Source organism: Athalia rosae, chromosome 2 (genome assembly GCF_917208135.1).
Source record: "Athalia rosae chromosome 2, iyAthRosa1.1, whole genome shotgun sequence".
NCBI classification, from domain to species: domain Eukaryota; kingdom Metazoa; phylum Arthropoda; class Insecta; order Hymenoptera; family Athaliidae; genus Athalia; species Athalia rosae.
Genome location: NC_064027.1, coordinates 14529878 through 14550923, shown reverse-complemented (window position 1 = coordinate 14550923; position 21046 = coordinate 14529878). Strand labels below are relative to the sequence as shown.

Sequence of the window (21046 nt, the reverse complement as noted above, 5' to 3'; positions counted from 1 at the left end):
GTATCTGTTTCGAATATGATGTTTCTTTATGATTCCAATCAATAACTTTGAATGTTTTTTTTTGTATTTTCAGTTTTACTTATTTTCTTTCTCCTCAAACATGAGGTCGCTAAAGGGCTGCTGCAGTGTACCGTAGCAAGGAAGTCATTGCACGTCGCTTGTACACTCGATTAACGAAGATAGGAAACCGAGTTTCAAAATATGACGTATAATCGACAAACGTATGATTCTAACGTACGATGTTTACAAAGGAATCAACATTAACCGTAAAGTACAAGACCTGAACCTGCTGTGTTCCAAATAAAATCTCGTTCCCAACTGCACGTGCGTAAACGCACTACATCGACATTCAACAAGAGAAAAGCAACGAGTTGGATTACAGACACATGAACTGTTTGAAATAACGTTGTTCAAAAATAAAAATTTTCAACTCACGGACTGAACGAAAGTTAAATAAATAAAATAAACGATCAACGCCGTAAATTTTTGATGATCACGCAAGTGTGTAGACGTAACGATTACATAATTACAGGTACAATTAGTAGGAAAAAAACAAATAAGAAATTGACAATAAAATATCACTGCTGTACGATAGTATAATATGGTATAATATTGAAAATTAATAACAGAAAATAATCAAATCCACTATAATTTAACCGGTGTTTTACTTCCGGATCTCTATAATATTACAGACATATCGTGCGAACAGGTAACTTCATCAAAAGCAGTACCAGCAATCGGTCCAAAAAGGTTGTGAAAAAATAAAATAATTTGAAGAAAAAAAAAAAGCGAAACTGTAGTGAGGTGTGAAGATACTGAGATCAAAGTAAGGTGTTCGGTGAGAAGTGACATGGCCTTCATGATGAAGAAGAAGAAGTATAAATTCTCCGTTGAAGTGGGCCTGGAAGAATTGACCGCGGTGCCTTTTGTCAGCGCGGTACTTTTCGCCAAACTTCGTCTACTCGACGGTGGTTCATTCGTCGATCATTCAACGAGGTGAGTTAAAATTCAAATTCAATCGCACAAACCAAGGAAAATCTATTTTTCCGCAAACTTTCTTCCCTCTATTCCTGATCGATCTTTTCCTCGTTGATTTATTCATTTTTTACAATGCTCCTATTGCTTCCAGTTGCCTTGTGAAAAAAAAATAAGTAAATGAGAATGTTTCAATTATAATGATGTTGAAGTGTTAACGCGTTAACGACTTTACACCGCAAAAATTATGATTGATTAAATGAAAACCGCAAGTTTAATTTTCTGCGAAGTAATGGGAAGATAAAAAGGGGGGTGAAAAAAAACAAACTTCTCAAATTATTTCTGTCAAAGTGCAGTGTAGAGTTTCATACGGTATGTACTCAATTATACATATGTGAAAAGCGGTTTGCAATGATCTTTGAACTCCTCGGATCACCACCCTGCAAACGGGACGCGTAATATTCCGCGATGATACTTTTTTTTCGCAAATATTTTTCAGGATGTGTACGAATAACAAGGCAGACATTTATACTATATTAGTATTATGCAGGTTCATAGAAATTTCTGAATCTATAGCTATTCTTTCAAATGGTCTATTACGCTAATAGTCTTCCTCTGCAGTATAATAACTCGCTATTTACCAATCCTAAGTGTTCTCGTACTCCTGTATATTATATACACGAATACAGTTATACATATGTGTGTGTACGTATAATTCTGCCATTAGGACGAAAAAAAACTCTTAATTCTCTTACTCGTTTAATTACACTCTTACAAACCAAGTTCATGTGTATATATATTAAATATACCTAATGAGGTTTAATATACATACTAACATATGCTCGCCATACATTCGCCTGTATATATAACCACATATTGTATGTATAATCGTTTACCTACCTGTTGTGTGCATGGTACAAAACTCTAACACTGTATATAACTTTATGAATAATTAGGCGAAAAATTGCAGGATTTTCTTGTGCTAGTTTCGTCATATACTAAAGCTACCTAATACATGGTATATGTACTTTTTTACCCACTACAGGATCTATTATTGAATGTGGATTCATAAATTTTACACACACGTCTACTTCCTGCAGATTTTTTGGATACGTACGTGTATCTCGTATCATGTAAAATTCAGCATACGGTTTTATCTATTCATTTACTCTTGCTTCTTCCATATTCCTGTTCGAACCTTACCAGACTCTTTCGATTTTCGCACAAGTGAATTAACGGTGGAGGGCCAAAGATAGAAAAGCGAAACTAATTGCAAGTTTTTGATGATAATTACGTCCGTAGTGTTGTAATTATCGTGGTATATTTACGGACTTGATCACTGTAGCATAGTTCGCATTTTCTCTCGGTTTAATTTAATTGAGTTTTTTCACCTCTGCATCGTACAAGACGCGATCCAAGGTCGATGATGTAATTATATCGCGGTGAACAGCTACGAGCCGAAGGATTATCTTCTGCTCTCTGGCGACGATCCCCTTCGAAATTCGCCGAGCTAATGGCTCATTCCCAATTAAACTATTTTCTGATGCTGCGATAGCGTGTACTCTCAATTTAATATGTAATTGGTTATCGTCAAACGATGAAAAGCAACGCAAAACCTTCTTTTTTTGTTCCCCTGAATCGGTTTCGAGGATTATATATACCTATAGCTGCTGTTGTACATTCGTACATCTGTGGTACTGCGGGCGAGTGACAAAAGGTAACTATTTTCGACGACGTGAAACTTAATACATGTAAAGTATTTATCTTAGAGCTAATCTGTAAACACTAGAATCAAGTGAATGAGAGAGTTCGTGCGGAGCGGAGGTACGACGAGATGGTAAATGAAAAAAAATCAAATGAAGAAAAAAATTGAGGAGTTAGTTCCTCTCCAAACGAGACGAATTGGTGATTAAGCACGTGGCGTGACGTTGAAGCCGCAAGTTTATTCCGACTGACATGACGCGACCGATCAACGCGCTGTTGAGTCAAAAAAAGTCTACTCAAATTTTTTTCATCAACGGTTTTTACTCCGTTATATATCTGCTAAAAATCAACGTTATGTTCGAACACACCGATTCACACGTGGAGGGCGAAAATTTTACTTTCGACGAAATATAGTCGGGCTCAGTTGTACATTCGAAAAAACTTGGAGCTTCCCGATCGCAAACCGATGAAGAAGTAGCTTCGCTTTGGCCTCGTGCCACGTAGTCGTAACACGATTTGTTGTTTGTACACTGCGGATATCACCGCCTCTAAATTCCATACGTAGTTGAAAAAAAATCGTTCAACTTGCATCGGTTAGAAAATAGTTGTAATCTCCGATAGACGCCGAATGAGGATTACAATTCGAACGGCGCAACGGTATCGAAAAAGGAATGAACGGAGCGCGATTCTCCGAATTTCAGCCGGTACTTGACGCAATCTTTTCTTCGTTTTTTTATCGTCACCCCCTGCTCTTCTGTTAGGGATTTTTGCCGAGTACTTTGCGGGTCGAAAGAAGTTCTTTATATTTGCGGTAATCGTATATTTGCACTTATTCTCGACGCGCTTATACCGCGAGAGTGAAAGTCAAACTCGGCATCGTATTGAAAAAGAGACCCCGCGTCGGTGTCCGTTGTTAGGAGCGTTAAAAAGCAGAGTTGTATGCACAAGATAATGAACAATGTCCTGTCCTGTCCAGTCTGGTCGGTCGTCCCTGCGTACAGTCCGAACCGGTCAACGGAGGATCTGACACCACTTCACATATGATGATGAGGAAACGCCTGATTTGCTTCATATTATTAGTTAGGTTGTTCAGCCGAAGGGAGGGTGGTTACAATATTCACATTATACCGACCGTACGAACTGTTATAATCATTATGCAATGGGCTAATTCATAAATAATTATCACACGACCTACGCCGTGCGCTCCACATGTATATTATCATATAACATCGTCATCACGCCATCGCGCGAGAGAATAAATTTTCAATTTCCCTCGTTTTCCTGCAGGTAAAAAACGAGGAACCTACTTATATGTATAATACAAAAATCGATTGAACGTGACGCTGTTGCGGCTACGAAAAAATATCAACGTCGTACGATCTGATAGATTGCGATAATATGAAAAGCATCGACGGATTTTTCCAAAATGAGAAAGGTTATCGAATGAATAAAAAATGTTGAATAAAAGATTTTCTTTCTTTCAAATTCACGTGTGCGATGGACAAAGTAAACTATACATATTCAACTCAACCTTGCGGTTTAACATACGCCATTGGGCGAAGGGACGAATACTTTGCAATGACCGGTCGTGTCGTCCACTCCTGAAATTGTCCCAGTTTTGAGGCGCCTTACGTAATATACATGTCCGTAGTACAATATACGTCTAGAACGCGACTGATCCTCACGGTACCGCCACAAGGGATCTAATAGCACCCCACTGAGTCCCATTGCTTCGAGTAAATAGCCCATCGATATCAAGGGCGTCCAGGTGCCCTTGGAAAGCGAAGGAAATTCGTGACGTCGGATCCAACAACAACGTTCGCGCTGCGCCTTAGCTAGACACACACCTCGTAGCTACGATTTGCGTGTCTACCCTACCTACCCGCGAAGTGTACAAGGTGCGTACGTATACGTACGACCTATTCAACCTTAATTCGTATGTGCAAGACGTGGCGGTTGGTCGGTTCGTTGGTTCTCCCGGCTTTTCTCTACCTTGGAGGGTTTAGTGGAGTACGTGTATAGAGAGGAGACTTTGATTAAAATTTTAATGAATATTCATGGGGGTTTAGAGACAACGTGCGGAGCGAAGATAGAGCTGATTGAACCGGTGTATATGAACATGCCCAAATTTTACACTATCAACGACGTTGAGGACACCGAGCGCATTATATGCCAGCTGATCCCATCGCGCGGCCTCCATTAGAGACGCCACTCTACGTACACACGCGTGGGACCCTGATGATTGTCCGTACGCGTAACTTCGAATCCACGACGGTCGCGACCGACACCTCGTTGACTCAATTTTTCTAGTTTCGATAACATCTCTTGCGGAGAGCGCCGCCCGCGCTTTGCAAATCGGTCGTTAAAATTGTTTAAAAAATTTCAGAAGATTATCACGCCGCGATTACTCACGGTTAAACGGATACGCTGCGGTAGGTCATCGAATTAGTACAACGAGGAAGGAAACGAGAAACCACCGACCGCGGCGGTTGTAATTGTGAGGTAGAGCGATATGCAAGTTTTCCGCATACCGGTAGTGTACGTTGCACAGGGTGCAGACATTTTCGCAAAACAAAAATTCAAGCAATAACCCGAAATGCGACGAGGAAAAAAAAGCACTTGTACGGTTTTTGTCAGGTTGATGTCGCGAATTGAGAATTTACAATTGAAATCACCTTTCAAAATTGACTGAAACGTATATTTTATTTTTCATTCTCTGTTTTTTTCACACCCCGTACACATACGGTGTAACAGATATACTTACGTTTCGTAACACCGAAGTTTTGAACCTGAACGTACCGCACGAGTCGTAAATGTGCACATGCGATGATATGGTGATACATTATATACTTCCTGAATTACCTAGCGTGCACGTTACATACGTACACTATACAGATGTGCGTGGTATACCTTTGCAGTTACACGTGATGAACGTTACATTATTTATACTTACACACTATGTGTCGTCGTATCAACCTACGAAGGAACACACGTAACACTCGTGCACAATCCGCGGGGTGTATATAGCTGGACCGCACAATGATACACGCCGCGTCGTAAATAATTCATTCGTTTTAACTGTACTTTTAGCACGTGTCAAATGCTTCCTTTCAAGGGTCACCATATTAGGGAGAAACGACGAGTACACTGCACAGGATAAGAATCGCCTGTACCTGCGTAATGCGGTGCACGATTAATACCCCATCGATTATAACGAGCGCAGCTGCACTCGATCGCTTTATTCGGTCGACGGTGTTGCGTGATTCTGGGGTTCGGAATGAACGGAAAGCAGTCGCTTGATTTTTTTTAGGAATATTTGATCTTCGCGGTCTCGTTGGAAAATCGCAAAAATTCCTCGACGATGTATATCGTTTGATCATTGCTGATTTTTACCCTCCGTCGCAGCTACGGAGTTTATTTCCATTCGTGTAGAGCTGTTTATTTTTCATTGGCGAAAATTGTATTTCATCGCATAATACTCCTCGCTGACATTGTTCGATGCGGAAACGATTTCCGGTATCGTCGCACTGCGGTGTGGAATTACGGTCTGGATTATATACCCTTTTTCCTGTATATCACGACCTCGCGGCAATGTCAAGGAAACATTAACTGCAGCAAAAATTTCTCATTGTACGATCTAAAAATAATCAAACGCCGTGCTATTTATACGTACGTTTATTAATTACCCTACCTGCCGCAATCGAGTCACGCGCGTTATTATACGGCTTCAAATCGAATCAGAACTTCATCCACGAATTACGTCGTCGATTCGACGACGATCTAATCGCGAAAATATGATTTTCCTCAATTTAAATTAGGAGTGCGGGGAAATTTTTCCAGCCGACTTATTATAACGTCAGAATCCCATTTTAGAACGAGGGCAAAAATTCTCCGTATAATACGGGAATCGAGAACCGAGAATCGCATACCAGAGCAGGTCGCTCTAAATATATGCGTAATTTTTTTTTCTCCGTTTCTTTTTAACGCCTACTCCGATGTGATCCTTATTCGCGGAGTGGGTACCTCGTGCAATTGAACCAATCTTCACGTTTCATGAATTCAAGGTCGATAGGTGTGGCTTCGTAACCGTTGCGATGCATGGATACCTAACTAATATTTCGATGTTTGTTCTGCTCGCTTGATTTATTCCCTCATTGCTTCACCGCGACCGGTTCGCTCGCTCGATATCTGCCGGCTGAATATTTTCTAAGTATCGCAAGCTCATATCGCTGGAAATGCGCATTGTATTCGAGACGGAGGGAAAATGTTTCAGCTGAAAATTCCTGGCCGCGTTTAAGCGATGGAAGTTTCGAGCAGCTGTACCAATATCCCATACCTATTTTCAGCGGAACACATCTCGTAGGTTGTACTGTGTAATTTTTAAAACGAGCTAGAAAATTCCTTTCTTCTCGTGAATGAAAAGAGACCTACGGAGAACAAATTTCTACGACACTTGATCCAGTAGACATGCGTTCTTCGAGTCGGAAACATGAACTGTTTTTATTTTGTCGGATACGTATCTCGAAGCGAAGTCAATGAGGAGTGTGTATGAATTTGAGGAATTCCGCAGTCGAAGGTGACATTGAAATCTCCTTGGCGCTTCCGACAACATTTGTTCCTCTCCAGTGTAGTTCGGATCGGACGTTAAACTTTGGCAATCACTCATAACCGAGCCGATAACGAATTTGTAACGTGGAAAAAAAGAATGAAAAGAAAAACCATCGAAGTTAACTTCGCTCAATGTCGCGGGTTCGGACTATGTTACTTCTCTGATACGTAATGTAGGGTGCATGGGTGTCTGCATGGGTATACAGATGTGTGCGCGCTCGTATAAATTGGATAATTGTATGGATTAATTTCATGTGGTCAAACTCCGGAATGAACTTGAATCAATTTTGAATTGTTACGGCACTCGATGCAATAACAAATCGATCAAGTACCGCCCCTTTATTTGAAGTGTCGCCGTTGATTTGCGACGAGCTGAAATTTCTTTTACGAGCTTTGCTACCATAACCCAACCGAAATGGATAAGTTTTAACGGACCTCGTGTAATGTCATGTCCGACAGCATCTGATATCGTTTATATTCCAAGCTTACGTTGTGACGGACAGTTTTCACGGTTTGTGAAAGTCGAGCGAAAGAGAAGAGGAAATAACGCAATCGAGAAAATATATGAATAGGATCGATCTGATGTCTCGCTCGTAGAAGTGCCCACCATTCCCCGATTTCGAGCTTTTCCCTAAGCCCAGGTACCCACTGTACTGTATAGACTCGTGATTTTTTCGCCACGTTATACTCAAGTCTGGAGAATTGAAAAATGCAAAAGTTAAAAAAAAACGTATTACGAGCATACTTTCGGTGAGATTCCTCCGCTTATTACATACCTCCCCCGTTCTTTCTTCATTTTCTTTTGTTTGAAGTGAAAGTATGACGAAGAACTTTGGTTTAACGGTTCAATTGTGTTACGTTTTTTCTCTCGTACTTCTATACCTAACGTACTTGCGTATTTCTTTTTCTCTTTCTCCATGATAATATTCTGATTCGTGGGAGTCGGATATTTTTCTAAAATAAAATAACCGACGCAGTTCTCCGCAGACTCGAGATCGTTGACGATGGTGTTATACCGGGAATAGGTGGCCACCATCAAATCAAATCCAACGATGCGTGTCGAAATTTGTTTGTTCTCAGTTAGTCTAGGATGATGAAAGAAAAAAAAAAAAAAACGTATTGTACTGTGCAAAATTTATAGCCCTGCATAAATACATTTATGATTTTCTTATTTTCCGATTAAAGACATCGTTGAAGTTTCTATCCATTTAGTCTGATTCTCCGGTATAATATCCATTGGATCCGGCGAAATCGGCGCACGCGTCTTTCCATAGAAAAATATGAAGACCGAATGAAAATGAATAAGGAGCTTTCTTTGCGTAAAACTTTTGACATCTACGTGTATATGTCAATATCACTCATGTATTGTTGTTTCCGTTGCTTTGCCAAGCTGGTTTTGCGGCCTCGCATTTCGCTTCTATAAAAATAAATAAAACCATAAACATCGTACGAAGCTCTGGACCGTTGCCAAAAACTACCAACCAAACAAAGGCGAAATCATTTTTTCGTTTAGCTTGCAAAAATACACACGCGTAGACCCGCATTTACAAGAGCTGCGTGTCTCTATACCGGTATACGTATGCGGGGTAAATAAATGGACGTATGACTGTGAAATTGTGAGAAGCTAGAGTTTCATTTTTACTATAATAAAATTAATATTACACAAAAAGTACTCGGCGTGAACGTGTTCCGCATCTTCTTCGCATCTGGCGTTCGTCGATTGCACAACAAACAGCTGAAAATTGACCGAGTGAAAATAAATTAGTACCAAGATACACAAACTTGAAAGGTTTTTTTTTCTTCTCTCTCGATGATTTACTGCGGCCACGATGATTTTGGTATCTGCACCGTAGTGTAAACGACAGTGAAAAGTATAACATCCCATTTTCGAACGTACGGAGATTCGACGATATCTGGTTGTACTCCAACGTATGTTTGTACATTTTAATGGGCGTATTGAACTCTGAGCAAAAACGTTCTCCTTCGGAAATCGTTCGGTTGCTGTTGGTAAAAAAGTAGAAAGAAGCTCATCGGGTCCGTTGTGTGTTTAGTGAGAGTTATTCGCAAGTTCAATATACACATTGTCAGTTTTCTTTTTCCAGTGTTGGGTATTCTCAATTTTTTCTACAGCGTTATCTACGCGGAACACATGATCCGATATAATTCTATACTTCGGCGCTCTGCAATCATCTTCCTCTTTTTATACATCGCAATTTTTTTTTTTTATCTATCTTTACCTTGTCCCATATACGCGTTACTTATTTTCTCGTAATTACCTTGCGTACAATCTTCTGATAACAGAGCATAAGTGTGGCAGACGCGCAATATACAATATCCATTTGGAAGACGCCGATGAGGACCCCGCGCGCCCTGTAATAACTTTACTTTCATTTCGTCATCGCTTGTATAGGTATATTCGCAAGTCCTCACTGACCATCGACCGTCCACTGCACCGATAAAAATACCGCTTCTTTTGCTACGGTCATTGCCTGGTCGAACAACTTCTGCCATTCGGCTGTTCTGGAGTGTCGAAATTTTCACGGTAATATTACACGTACATCCCACCAGTCTCTTTTTGCCGTACGTATAGAAGAACTGCTCACCGTACCACCATTACTCGGTGGTCGGCCGCCGATTCTTACGTAAGCCAATTATAGCTTCGTGTCGTCGTGAATCGGTAGAACGGTTTACAACTTCACAAGTATATCGCCGCTGCTGGTCAAAACACTTTTAAATCGGCTACCCGATTTCACTTCTCAAATTCACCTGCGATCGAAAAATCGCGATCGCGATCTGCCCCCAATCGAGAAAGTATTCACTGATGCAATTATTCCAGTTGAGATGAAATAAACGCGAAATTCAAATTGTTTTTAAACTTCTTCTTTCTTTCTGTTTTTTTTTTTAGCTTGAACCGAAATAACGTGCATCGACTCGAAGAAAATTAAATAACCTGTTTTTCGGTACTCGTAATTATTCTTCGCGCAATGTGGCGATAGTCTAATTCGATGAGGGGAGAGTCGGTGTTGGTATACGATCGCCATTCGAGCTCCTCTTACGTGCGCGGTATATCTGAACGGTATATCTATAAACCACGACGGACAACAATGTACCATATTACGCGGATATAGATGAAGTGTGTATCGAGTATCTGACTCCTCGTGCAATTTGGACTAATTAATACAGCAAGGAAGGTCGGTTGTATCGGAATAATTACGAAGATTGAAGTAGCCGTGCGATTCTCCCTCGAACCTGTCGCTAAATTATCGTTAATCATTGTCCGTATAGTGCATCATTATCGCGCTGTCCTTGACATTGTTTCTAGGTCAAAATATCCTTGGCATTGCATTTCATACGTTGCGTACAACGTCGTGTACCTATATAAAAACCGACATTGACCGCGGCAACTGCATAACAAGTACATATAACTAGCAATAATGTTGCGTAAACAATTATCGTGTTATTATACTGCATTATATGCCTGTTCAATTCGCGCGACAATAATCACGCGGATTGTGTATTTTGAACGACGTTTTGTCGATGACTCGTAACAAACAACGTCGCACCTCGGGATACGCTTCGAGAGTACATCGTTACGCCGCCGTCGAGTATGAGACGTGCGTTTTCCGTATGCAGTCGCGTTTCTCGAAGCAGCGCGTTTTCGACGAACAAAGAGGATCCGCGCGATTAGACGCTTACGATCGGCATTCGTATCTGTCCGGATCGACCATCGAACGTACGGTGTGTTTTTGCGTTTGGACGATACACGATATACCTATTGTACACACAGGTGGTACCTGTGCACAGCGTATATCGACTGTGTGTATTGAACGTCCACGTAATATCCCTATAATCCGATTCAATCGATATCGATTCGTTCTGAATCCGATTACAAACAGACCGAGCTCATCGTCAGCTCGGACTGAATGGCGATGGCTAATGGACTCCTAATTATTTTGTCTATTTCAGAAAAAAGATAAAATCGCTTCGAGCATCGGCGAATCGATGATTCCTCGACATCCCAACTCGACGGCGGATCCATCCATCCATTCATCCGTCGCCCTATTTATCTTCACGTTGCCGTAACGCATAATATCGCCTGTGCATCGAATTTGAATATTTCTCTTACTGCGATTTGTTTATTTTTATCCGTCGGTCATTCGGATCGAGATATCGTTGCGTGCGGGTTATCTCAACGATCGGTGCATATACCGATCTTATCTTGGTTATCAATAAAATGACGAAATCAGTCGGCTTTCTGTACACGTATAATATAAATATGTGTACAAGTATGTACGTGTCATACGTGTACGCGCGTGCACAAGTATTGCGAATGTAATTTGATTAAGTACCGATCGATATGACGAAATGGTGAGTTTTCATTTCACCAAACCAGCCGCGTGTCTGACTCACGGAGCATTTATCTATTACCCTGGATCTGATAAAGCCAATAAAACTACCACATCCGCGTTATGCACGTGTACCACGATACGTGTAATTTGCGGATTTTTTCTTTTCTTTTTTTCTCTTCTCTCGTTCGTAAAAATAAACATCCACACAGACATGGTATATCGGAACGAACTGCGGTGAACAATCCGTGATAGCACCTCGCGTCGTATAACGTTGGATAAGATCATCGGAACGTTGTGGCTTATATTGTGTCATGGTATAGGAGGTCGGTCATCGCGTTGAAAATACGATATTCTGACCAATTGTAAGAATAGCGCGTTGTTCTTTACTTATCGTTAGCCTGATATACCTGTACGGGTTTCCTCAATGCCGGGAATATGAGCGACGACCACGTTATTCGTGGGCAGCGTAATAATAATAGGTCTGTAACCAAGTTGGGGTACACATGATCGTGACGCGGTATACTTGCAATAATAATTAATTCAAAAATTAATTATCTTCGCGTGGTGATTCCCTCAACTTTGTACGAGAGCTTAATGATTCAATTCGGTGTTGAATACACCTTCCGAGTACGTAGATAGTTATACGCGATAAATCGTCGAATCACCTGTTGGTTTCGATTACATCTGCGACTGAAGAGCGACTTAAAAATTTTATCAAACAGATTGACGGCCGTAATTACGGCTACTCGAGAAAAAGTCGTTTCAAAAGTGAGTAAAATCGCGGTTCAATAATTCACCTAGAACTTGATGTGCAGCTTTCGGTGCTTTTTGAGCCGATGAACGAACCTCCTACGCGACATGGGCTGTTACAATATTCCTCGAACGCCCACGTGTGTTTCGCACAATAAACGTAGTTTAATATGCAACGATAAATTCCGACAATGAAAACGAAATTTCGTGCGATATTAGTTCTTCGATGCGCGTTGCTTATAAATAGTATTATTCTCGAGCAACGCGAACAACAATTGTGTACACTGTCTGTGACGACGATCGTGCGGATACTTTAGATCACAATCGTGCGTACATACGTATGTACCGTTTACGAAATTTATTAACAAATCATGCAGATGTGTACTTGGCGATGAGGATGACCTCTAACTGACAATATAAGTATATATTCTCGCCAAATGACGCCACGATCCGCGGTATTAATTCGCGTTTAAGAGCGCCGTAATTGTACGCTCGGCGAGATTGATCGCGAACTACGCGCTCCCCTCCGTCGCCGGACAGGAGTGAATTCGGACAGATTATTCGACACGCGGTTTACTATAGCGTGAAAAAAAAAATTTGTCCAGCTGCACTCTCGGTCATCGGGAATCGAGGGGAGGCACCCGATCGATCTCAACAGACGTACCGAGTCCGCACAACGCGTTTCATTATACTTATATTGTATCTATACGTTGCACGGTAGATCCGATGCAACGTGGTGAATTCCAGCGCGATTGTGTCAAGTCCGTAAACAACGCTCGCGCTCGCGTCAATAACTCCATCGTTCATCTTATTGGCTAGAATAAAACTGAACGCATATACGCTATCGATATGTCTGCCTACCCACTCGGTACGAAGCTACAATTATTCTCGTTGTTCTACGAATCAAAGAGGTCTCGTCGATGTAACCACATTACCCACGGTGCAATTGGGTGGCTTCTTTTTATCGCTAATTTTTTTTTTTTTTGCTTCGCTTTTTCTTTTCTGAGTTTTTTTTCGGCCTCGAGAGATCTGGATAAGTCGTATCGTCATTTTTCCGAGTTCTGAAGTGGAATTCGAATATCTGGATTGCTATAGTTCAGGAACATATATAGACCTCGCGATTTTACAACGCGTCTATACATATAATATGGTCAGACGTTTGTGCATAAGTATAGGCATACAACGTACATAGGAAGTTCGTCGATGACGTATATAATCCAATCTGGTTTTCCGGATTTCAAAGAAACGGTTTAATATAGTTCAACGTTGTGCAATGGAGCACCATTTGCAGTGGGGTCTCATTCGTTCTATAAATACGCGTGACTGCGCGATATAATTTTTTTATTTTACATAAAAATGGTTTACACCAAGAAATAGTATTATAACAGAAATTAAAAACTACACAATTTCCTCGATCTTGATAACGGCTCATTTGTCGTGTCATGAATAATTGTTTAACAATGAATTATATGCGGAGTCGTCTCATAGATTAAAAAAAAGTTACGACATGATTGTAAAATAAATTCTTTAGTTTTTACCGTGTAGAGGCAAGAAAAAAAAATTTGGAATTTTTGTACGCCTATAGACGTGATGATCTTTTTTTTTTTTAATTTTATTTTCTTCTTTTTCGTTACTGCTGATTTTACTTCACGTAAAGAAGAGATTTGAAAGCTTATCGTATTATACGTGTGTCTTATACGTGTGTACGATGTGCCGCGCCTATGTAATCTAAATTTAGAGCTAATCTGAACACGCGGTTTTGGTAAAAAAAAAAAGGAAGAAAAAAAAAAATAAAATAAATTGTGTACGTATAGCCGCAGGCAAATATCACTGTACAGGAATTGTGGTATATCCGGTCGCGTAACTCCTGATGGAACGCTCTCGGAGGAACATTTTTCCAGAATTTCACCCAAAAGCTGGTTCAATTTATTACGTAGTATTTCGCATCTTACCTACTATATATATACTTATGATTAGTAAAATCATTCGAAAACTCAAACTTATCCATGACTCGAATTTTTTCACCGCTCTTTAAATCATTTCTGAATTTTCTACGCAGCCGCCACGTTTTTCAAGCCTAGCTGGCCTAGATATTTTCGAGAAAAACAAATATGACCGTGTTGCGAGTGATGTGCTGTGGTAGCTCGCAGCGACCTTATTTTTCGCAATACGTAAATTCAATTGACTTGAAAAACGAAAAAATAAGAAAAAGAAAAGAGAAGAAAAAATCTTACGTGAATCGTGGAGTACAATAGATCACTTCCAATGGCATGTATGCAGGGTACCCTCGTTTCGTCATTTTTTTAACACCCACGGTGCGGATATTTATTCATAATTTACTTCGTCTTTTTTACGGTATCGTGTTCGATAACTGATCGTATATCCCTGTGAAACTTGCACACAAGGCACGAGCGATTCTTTGTATATTTTTTTTGATTCAATTTTTTATTTTCTGATTCGATGAAAACTTTTTTTTCATTTGTCATACCGCACGTTTCGCATTCGCTGAATAATATATGCGTGTGTCGTTTACATTGCTTACCGAGTCTATACTGATGAGACGAGCAGAATTTTCAGACCGTCGCACCGTAATTCTTCGTGAAACGAAAAAAACAAAAAAAAATATATAGAAAATAAAACAACGTGAAACAAAACGAAAAAAATGTTACAATATGTGTGCACACATAAAACAGACGACGAGTGTTTGATTTTTCTCTTCGACACGACACGAACGGACTCGGTCTAAACGAGTGGCGATGATGATAATCGCACCAGATCACATGACGTATCGAGTTTCTATATCAATCCACGTGAAACGATTTCCGTTAGTTATTTACTCAAACATAATAAATGTTTAACGATAGGCTATATACACGCGTACGGTATAATCGTGCGCGATGTCGTACGTACGAGATTAAAATAATGTTTTCATTTCAACCTTCAATTTTTTTTAAAATTTTATCTATGCTTTGTTCTCAAATAATTTATGGCATATCTACCTATATGAACATATGGTATTTGTTTTCTTTCTTCATATTAGGTATGTCCACATGTCTGGGCCATGTACGTACATGATGAAATATATATTACATGTATATTTTCTTTTTTACCATCGCCCTTGTTTTTATAATGAATTTATTACTGTATCGCTACCCCTTTTTTTGCTGGGTCAACTGGAACCATGATAAATTGAGATACGAAAAACAAAGTTTCTCCCACTAATTACCCGACGTAGTATAAATGAATAGGATAAAACTTTGTATACAACGGTGCACTGGATTATTCCTGAACGATTCGCAGTAGATACAGTGCACCCTTTTGTGGAAGTATACGGATTTATTATGCTGCGCGGGGTCGAAATTTCAAATTCAGTTGGCAGAGCTGGAGAGATGCACGAATACTCCAGTCCCGACGCATTTATTTTTGCGCATAGATTCTTCTTCGCTGACAAAAATGCGCATTGAAAAATGAAAATGAGGATCTGAGATCGCGCGAAATTTTATCTTCGTATCGTTTGGAAGAGTTCGATATCTCGGGAGGGCACGCCATCTCGCAATTTGCGGGTAAGCCATCGCCACTTCTTTATTCTTCTTGAGCTTCGGAAATGATATTCCGAACATCGCTTTTCACTATACAACGACGCTATATTGATTATCGTCCGACGAAGAACACCGCGGTGAGCTCGTTCGAAATAACGAGTTTCATATCAGCTACACCTCATGAAGTATAGAAATTCATATACATCTAACGTACGTACGTATGTACAGCGGTGCGGAATCGTTCGTGGTATAAGAAAACCAGAAATTATATAGCTCGATAAATTGGCGCGACAAAAAAAAAAACGAAAAACCAAAAATAATAAAGTTGAAGTTCGTTTTATTTTTTCTTCTTTGGTTTTTTTTTTTTTTTTTCAACCGTATCCGCTCCGAACGGTAGATCATATTTTCTAAATGGAGAAACATCAGTAATGCGAAGCCAGATGTCATACAGCAGCGGTTATGCAACTTCGTGACATTTGCCTGCGTCGCGACTAAGAATAACGCCAAATATAACTTGTCCTATCGTATAATTATACGTGAAAAAAACATCGGCAGTTAAAAGTTTGTTATATTTTTTTTTTGTTTCATTAATTGTTCCTTCTTTTTCTTCTGCACTTGCAGTATTGTTTGTACAAGGAGTATACGTTTTCGAAGAACACCTGATATGTCTCGTAATTTATGTGCAAAACATTCGGTAAAATGTTACACATGTTAAATGTATACGTAAGTTACGTAACGTGGATCGTTTCGTATCCGCAATTCGATCGAATTTTCGCTCCACTTGTAGCGCAGTGTAATCGAACAATTGGAATCTCTGGTGAGAAGAAAAATACCTGCATCGAAATTATTTAATTCTGGCTAAAATGAAGCTTTCAGAAATTTTGTCGTTTGAATTTGTGAAGTGCTTTCAGAGGCCTCGTTTAGCACAAATGTGGCCGGTTTACAATTCCGAGCAAAAAACGTATATATGTATATATACGTGTACTCCAGATGTATCTAACCGCGCGGACTATGATGTCATTCCGCAATGACGTCGTTTCGAATTTCTCCATTTTCTTTTTCATTTTCTGTACAATGTATACGTAGCACGTACGTACGGTACGTACGCGCGAACTTCTACCGCAGACCGTATCGAAATGCGTATCGATTTTTGTTCAAGGCTGACATGACGAGTTTCGTCGCAGCAACCTAGAACTCTCGTAGTAAACACGTAACATCTTGCGATATAGTTACCTATTGCATTGCACACTCGTCCAACGTGGGTCGGTCGCGTTCGTTTACGGAGAAAGATCGGATCCAGATTAACCCTCGACGCGACGCAGGTAAACTCGCAGGAACACGGGGTCACGTCATTCTGTAGGCTGCAGGAGTTTTTTTTTTTTTTTTTCGAAACGGAGAAAATTTCTCTCTTTTTTTTTTTTTCCTTTGAAAGTTAAACTGCGGTGCAGATACGAATAATGGCTTATCATCAGGAGCATCCCCGGGACGGGCGAAGGTTAAATCTGGCTACGTATATCGGTGTATTTCACATTAAAGGGAATCTGCCGATGTGCAACGAGTTTCGCGAGGGACTCGTAAAATCTGGTTGACTTCGCGTGGGACCTTCAACTTCAGAAATAGTGCTGATTTATCTCGGTCGAAAGCTCTTCTAGAAGTTTCTCAAGTATTTCTGCGAACGCATTGAATTATTTTTACGCGATAATTCAGGGTGAAAGACTCGGGTGATCTAGCGGACGCAGTTGCTGCAACTGTGTTACGGAATCCGAAAATACGGTTGAATCTTGCGACGTAATTTGAAGCATTGTCCTCGCGTCGCGGAAAGCTCGGGAACCGGACCGACCGCTTCGCGAACTTACATATAGGTCAACGACTACTGGTCTACATCCCTTGACTGCTGAGATGACGCTTTTTCAAAAAAATCCTGCGCAGCTCCCGAGGGAGATTTTGAGACAAATTGCCGGGTGAAAAAGTATCCCCTGTATACGTAAATAGGAAATTTTCCCGAAGGACACCTTCGAGAACCCCCGTGATTCAGGTGCGGGGATATATTGTACTACCTTGTTGATCCTATATAAGTTTTGGCGTTTCGCCACGTACCTTTCGGTTTCTTTTTTCCCTCTTTTTCTGTTTTTTTTTTTTTTTCTTTTCTTTTTGGTTTTTCTTCACGGCACGAGAACCGGTGGCGAGCGTTCCCGCGGCGCTCCTGCTCCTCCGTGCGCTTGATATGCTGCAGAGCTTTTGTCAAGTTGCTTGCTTTTACTTCATGCGCTCATAATTTCTAGGGCTTTTGTGCATTCTTTACCAGGGTGAATGAAACTGAAGTATCTGGAACAGTTCTTTTGTACGTGGTGAAATACAGGTATATGTACAACGTTATAAAAAGAAGATATATCTACCTCTTACGTACATAGGCTACCTATTACCGAACGAAGCTCAAATTTTCTACCGGAAATTTTCGTTTTTTTTTTTTTTTTCCTTTCCATTACTCTCGTATAGAATTTAGTTTCCTTCATTCGAAAATTTCAAATGCTGCTCTCGGACACTTTCCATTTTATCGTGGGATAATATGTATATTTTTTACGAGCCTTTGAGCGCATTCGATGCGGGGTGAAAGGGAGGAGATACTTTTTTTAGTTCTGTATACTTGATTAAAAAGGTCATCTCAACACAACGCGATTCGTACACGAAAAAAAAACTCGAAATACGAGAGTTTCTAACGGGCGAAACTACTGGCCAAGTTCTTTCCCTGAGAACATCTTTGGCATATAACGTATATCGTAAGATATCTGTTTGCCGGCTACGGAGGTTGCGGTAAAACTTTTTACGCTCGCGTAATCTTGGTTGGTCGAGTTAAAGAAATTCTCAAATGTTAATTAGCGAGTACAAACAAGCGCGGGGAGATCTGGGTGTGCTTTCGGTACGCGTTACTAAACATGTGTACGTGGTTGGCAAATTTTTAAGTCAATTATAACGCGGATGGCATGGGTGTGTATAACGTACATACAAGGGGGAACTTTTTCTCATTCTATGTGTTTTATTTCAGCTCAATTTATACTTTTACTTAGGTACGTGTGTATGCTATTAACGACTACCTACATCGCAGCAATGAGAATTTAGGAAGTTGTTAGTAGGCAAATTGTGGTTATAATCATAAGTTTTTCAATTTCATTTCCGTTCTCTCGTTATTTTTCGTATGATGTACAGCGTAACTGCGCGCGATGCGGTGAATAAAAGTGAATGCAGCAAGAACAATTTTTGTCAGTTTCTATTTTTTCATCGAGCATCCGAGCCTTTCATTTCGTCGAAACTCGAAGCGTATCGATTTGTCGCTGGATTTTTTTTTTTCAACATCGAAAAGAAAAAGGAATGAAAAAAATGCGATCATCCAGATCTGCACGCTCCGCACAACTCTAATTGTGCACCATATCCGGAAGATCATGATCACCTCGCTCGGCGTTGTTATTCTAGAATTTTATCAGACACCTGTTTCGATTATACTGACTCAAGAAATCTTTGCACAGAGTTTAACTAAGATGGAAACTGAATTGCCAATAAGGCTTTGGTAGTTTCCATGTAGTTTTCTGGGTCTCTCCCCGTTTTACTGCTGCAGAAACTCTCGCGAAGTTTTATTCTCAAAGTATAGGTACAGGCGCGTAGTACGGTATACGAGTCAGTAGGTATATGGCTAGAATTAACTGTGGAAAGTCTGCGAAATCTCCGTCAGACGCTATACGTAGGTGCACAATATAGTGTTGTGCAGGCTTTTATCGAATAATTCACTTTATCGATCCGATGCAGTCGATCGAAAAGGCTTTCTTTCCATTATTCAATTCGCGCGGCGCAACTCCGTGCCGAAAATGATATCCTCACTTCTCGTTTTCGAATATTCGAACTAAAATCCGTTTCTCGTCACATCGAAGAAACCGCGCTCGATTTTCATACAAACGATGTGCGTATAGTTTCTAAGTTTGGTTTTCTTGAACTACATCGCACTAATTGTGATTGATAACGTTATTGTTCCGTTGCTTGTGAGTTCGTGTATCGCTCTATCTTCGGATATCGTGAATTGCGTATTTATTTATTCATTTTTTCCGCTATAGCGCAGACAATCGTACCTATGCGCGTTCGTAGTATGATAACATTACCTATATCTCCTATTCGCCGAAGTGAATATACGAGCGAAATCATCGTAGAATTATATACTTTTCATAAACGTGTGTTAGTTTCTCTTTATTCACCTGTACGCCGACTACCTGCTGAACTTATATTCATGCAACTACAACGCCATACAGATACAGTTGAATAAATATTTTTAAAACAAACATCTGATACGCTTATAACGCTCGCTTAATTAACATATACTTTCATTATCTGTATGTACGCCTACTAGTCTCTGACCTAGTCATTCCTAGTTATGTACACATTGGTTAATTTAGCGATGGTTCTTTTCCGTTTTTTTTCTTCATTTTTCTTTTTAATTTATCGATCATTCATGTCGTTGTTGTTGTTGTTGTTGAGATTTTATGTCACGTTTTTCATATACACGGTGTTAAAAATTGAACGCTCTACTTTTCACTGTACTATGACTGGAAAATGAATCGAAAAGAATATTCTTCTACAAAGTGAGAAACAGATGTGCTATGCTGTGCGTATATTAATTGACGACGACCCTCGGTACGATGATACGTTTATTATCTCTGTCAGTCTATACATGCGGCGATGGAGGAAAAGAAATGAGAATCAGCATCTCGAAGTAATTTTTATTTCTGTAACGTTATACATATATAACATAAGGAAGCGATTGAAAATTGTATTTTACTTTGGGTCCATGGAACAATTTGAGGTCTTACATGGAATTTCATATTTTCTTCTTTGTCAGGAATTTTTTTAACTGTCGATTCCCCAAAGCCTTAATATTCGGAATCGAACCCACGTGATCATAGGAAAGTCAAAAACACAAAGTCAGCGCGACGGACAAGAAAAATTTCGGGGTAGTTTTTTCGGTGTAACGACCGTGAATCTGAAGCGTACGAGTTTGAGAGGATCGAATAAGGTTCTTATGAATTCCAGATGGGACACGGTAAAACGTTTACAGTTAGCCGTATTGTCCGCCTTATCTTA

At 40.0% G+C, this 21046-nt stretch overlaps 2 protein-coding genes across 6 annotated transcripts in view; one reads left to right on the top strand and one right to left on the bottom strand.

Annotated features, from left to right (window-relative positions):
* LOC105684816 (rab GTPase-activating protein 1-like) overlaps positions 1–15250 on the bottom strand; it is a 30777-nt gene extending 15527 nt beyond the window's left edge. Inside the window, exon 1 of the mRNA XM_048649779.1 lies at positions 14621–15250. The gene's annotated coding sequence lies outside the window, so the exon portion shown is untranslated. The remainder of the gene's footprint in view (positions 1–14620) is intronic.
* LOC105684841 (protein FAM102B) overlaps positions 1–21046 on the top strand; it is a 49059-nt gene that overhangs the window by 3802 nt on the left and 24211 nt on the right. For 4 of the 5 annotated variants that reach the window (XM_048649783.1, XM_012398506.3, XM_048649782.1 and 1 more), the window contains exon 2: positions 74–996. In XM_048649783.1, coding sequence (XP_048505740.1) covers positions 851–996 — 146 coding nt within the window. In that variant the 5' untranslated portion in view covers positions 74–850. Of the gene's footprint in view, positions 1–73; positions 997–7161; positions 7429–21046 lie in introns of those variants that run through there. The other variant, XM_048649785.1, reaches the window with a different exon arrangement.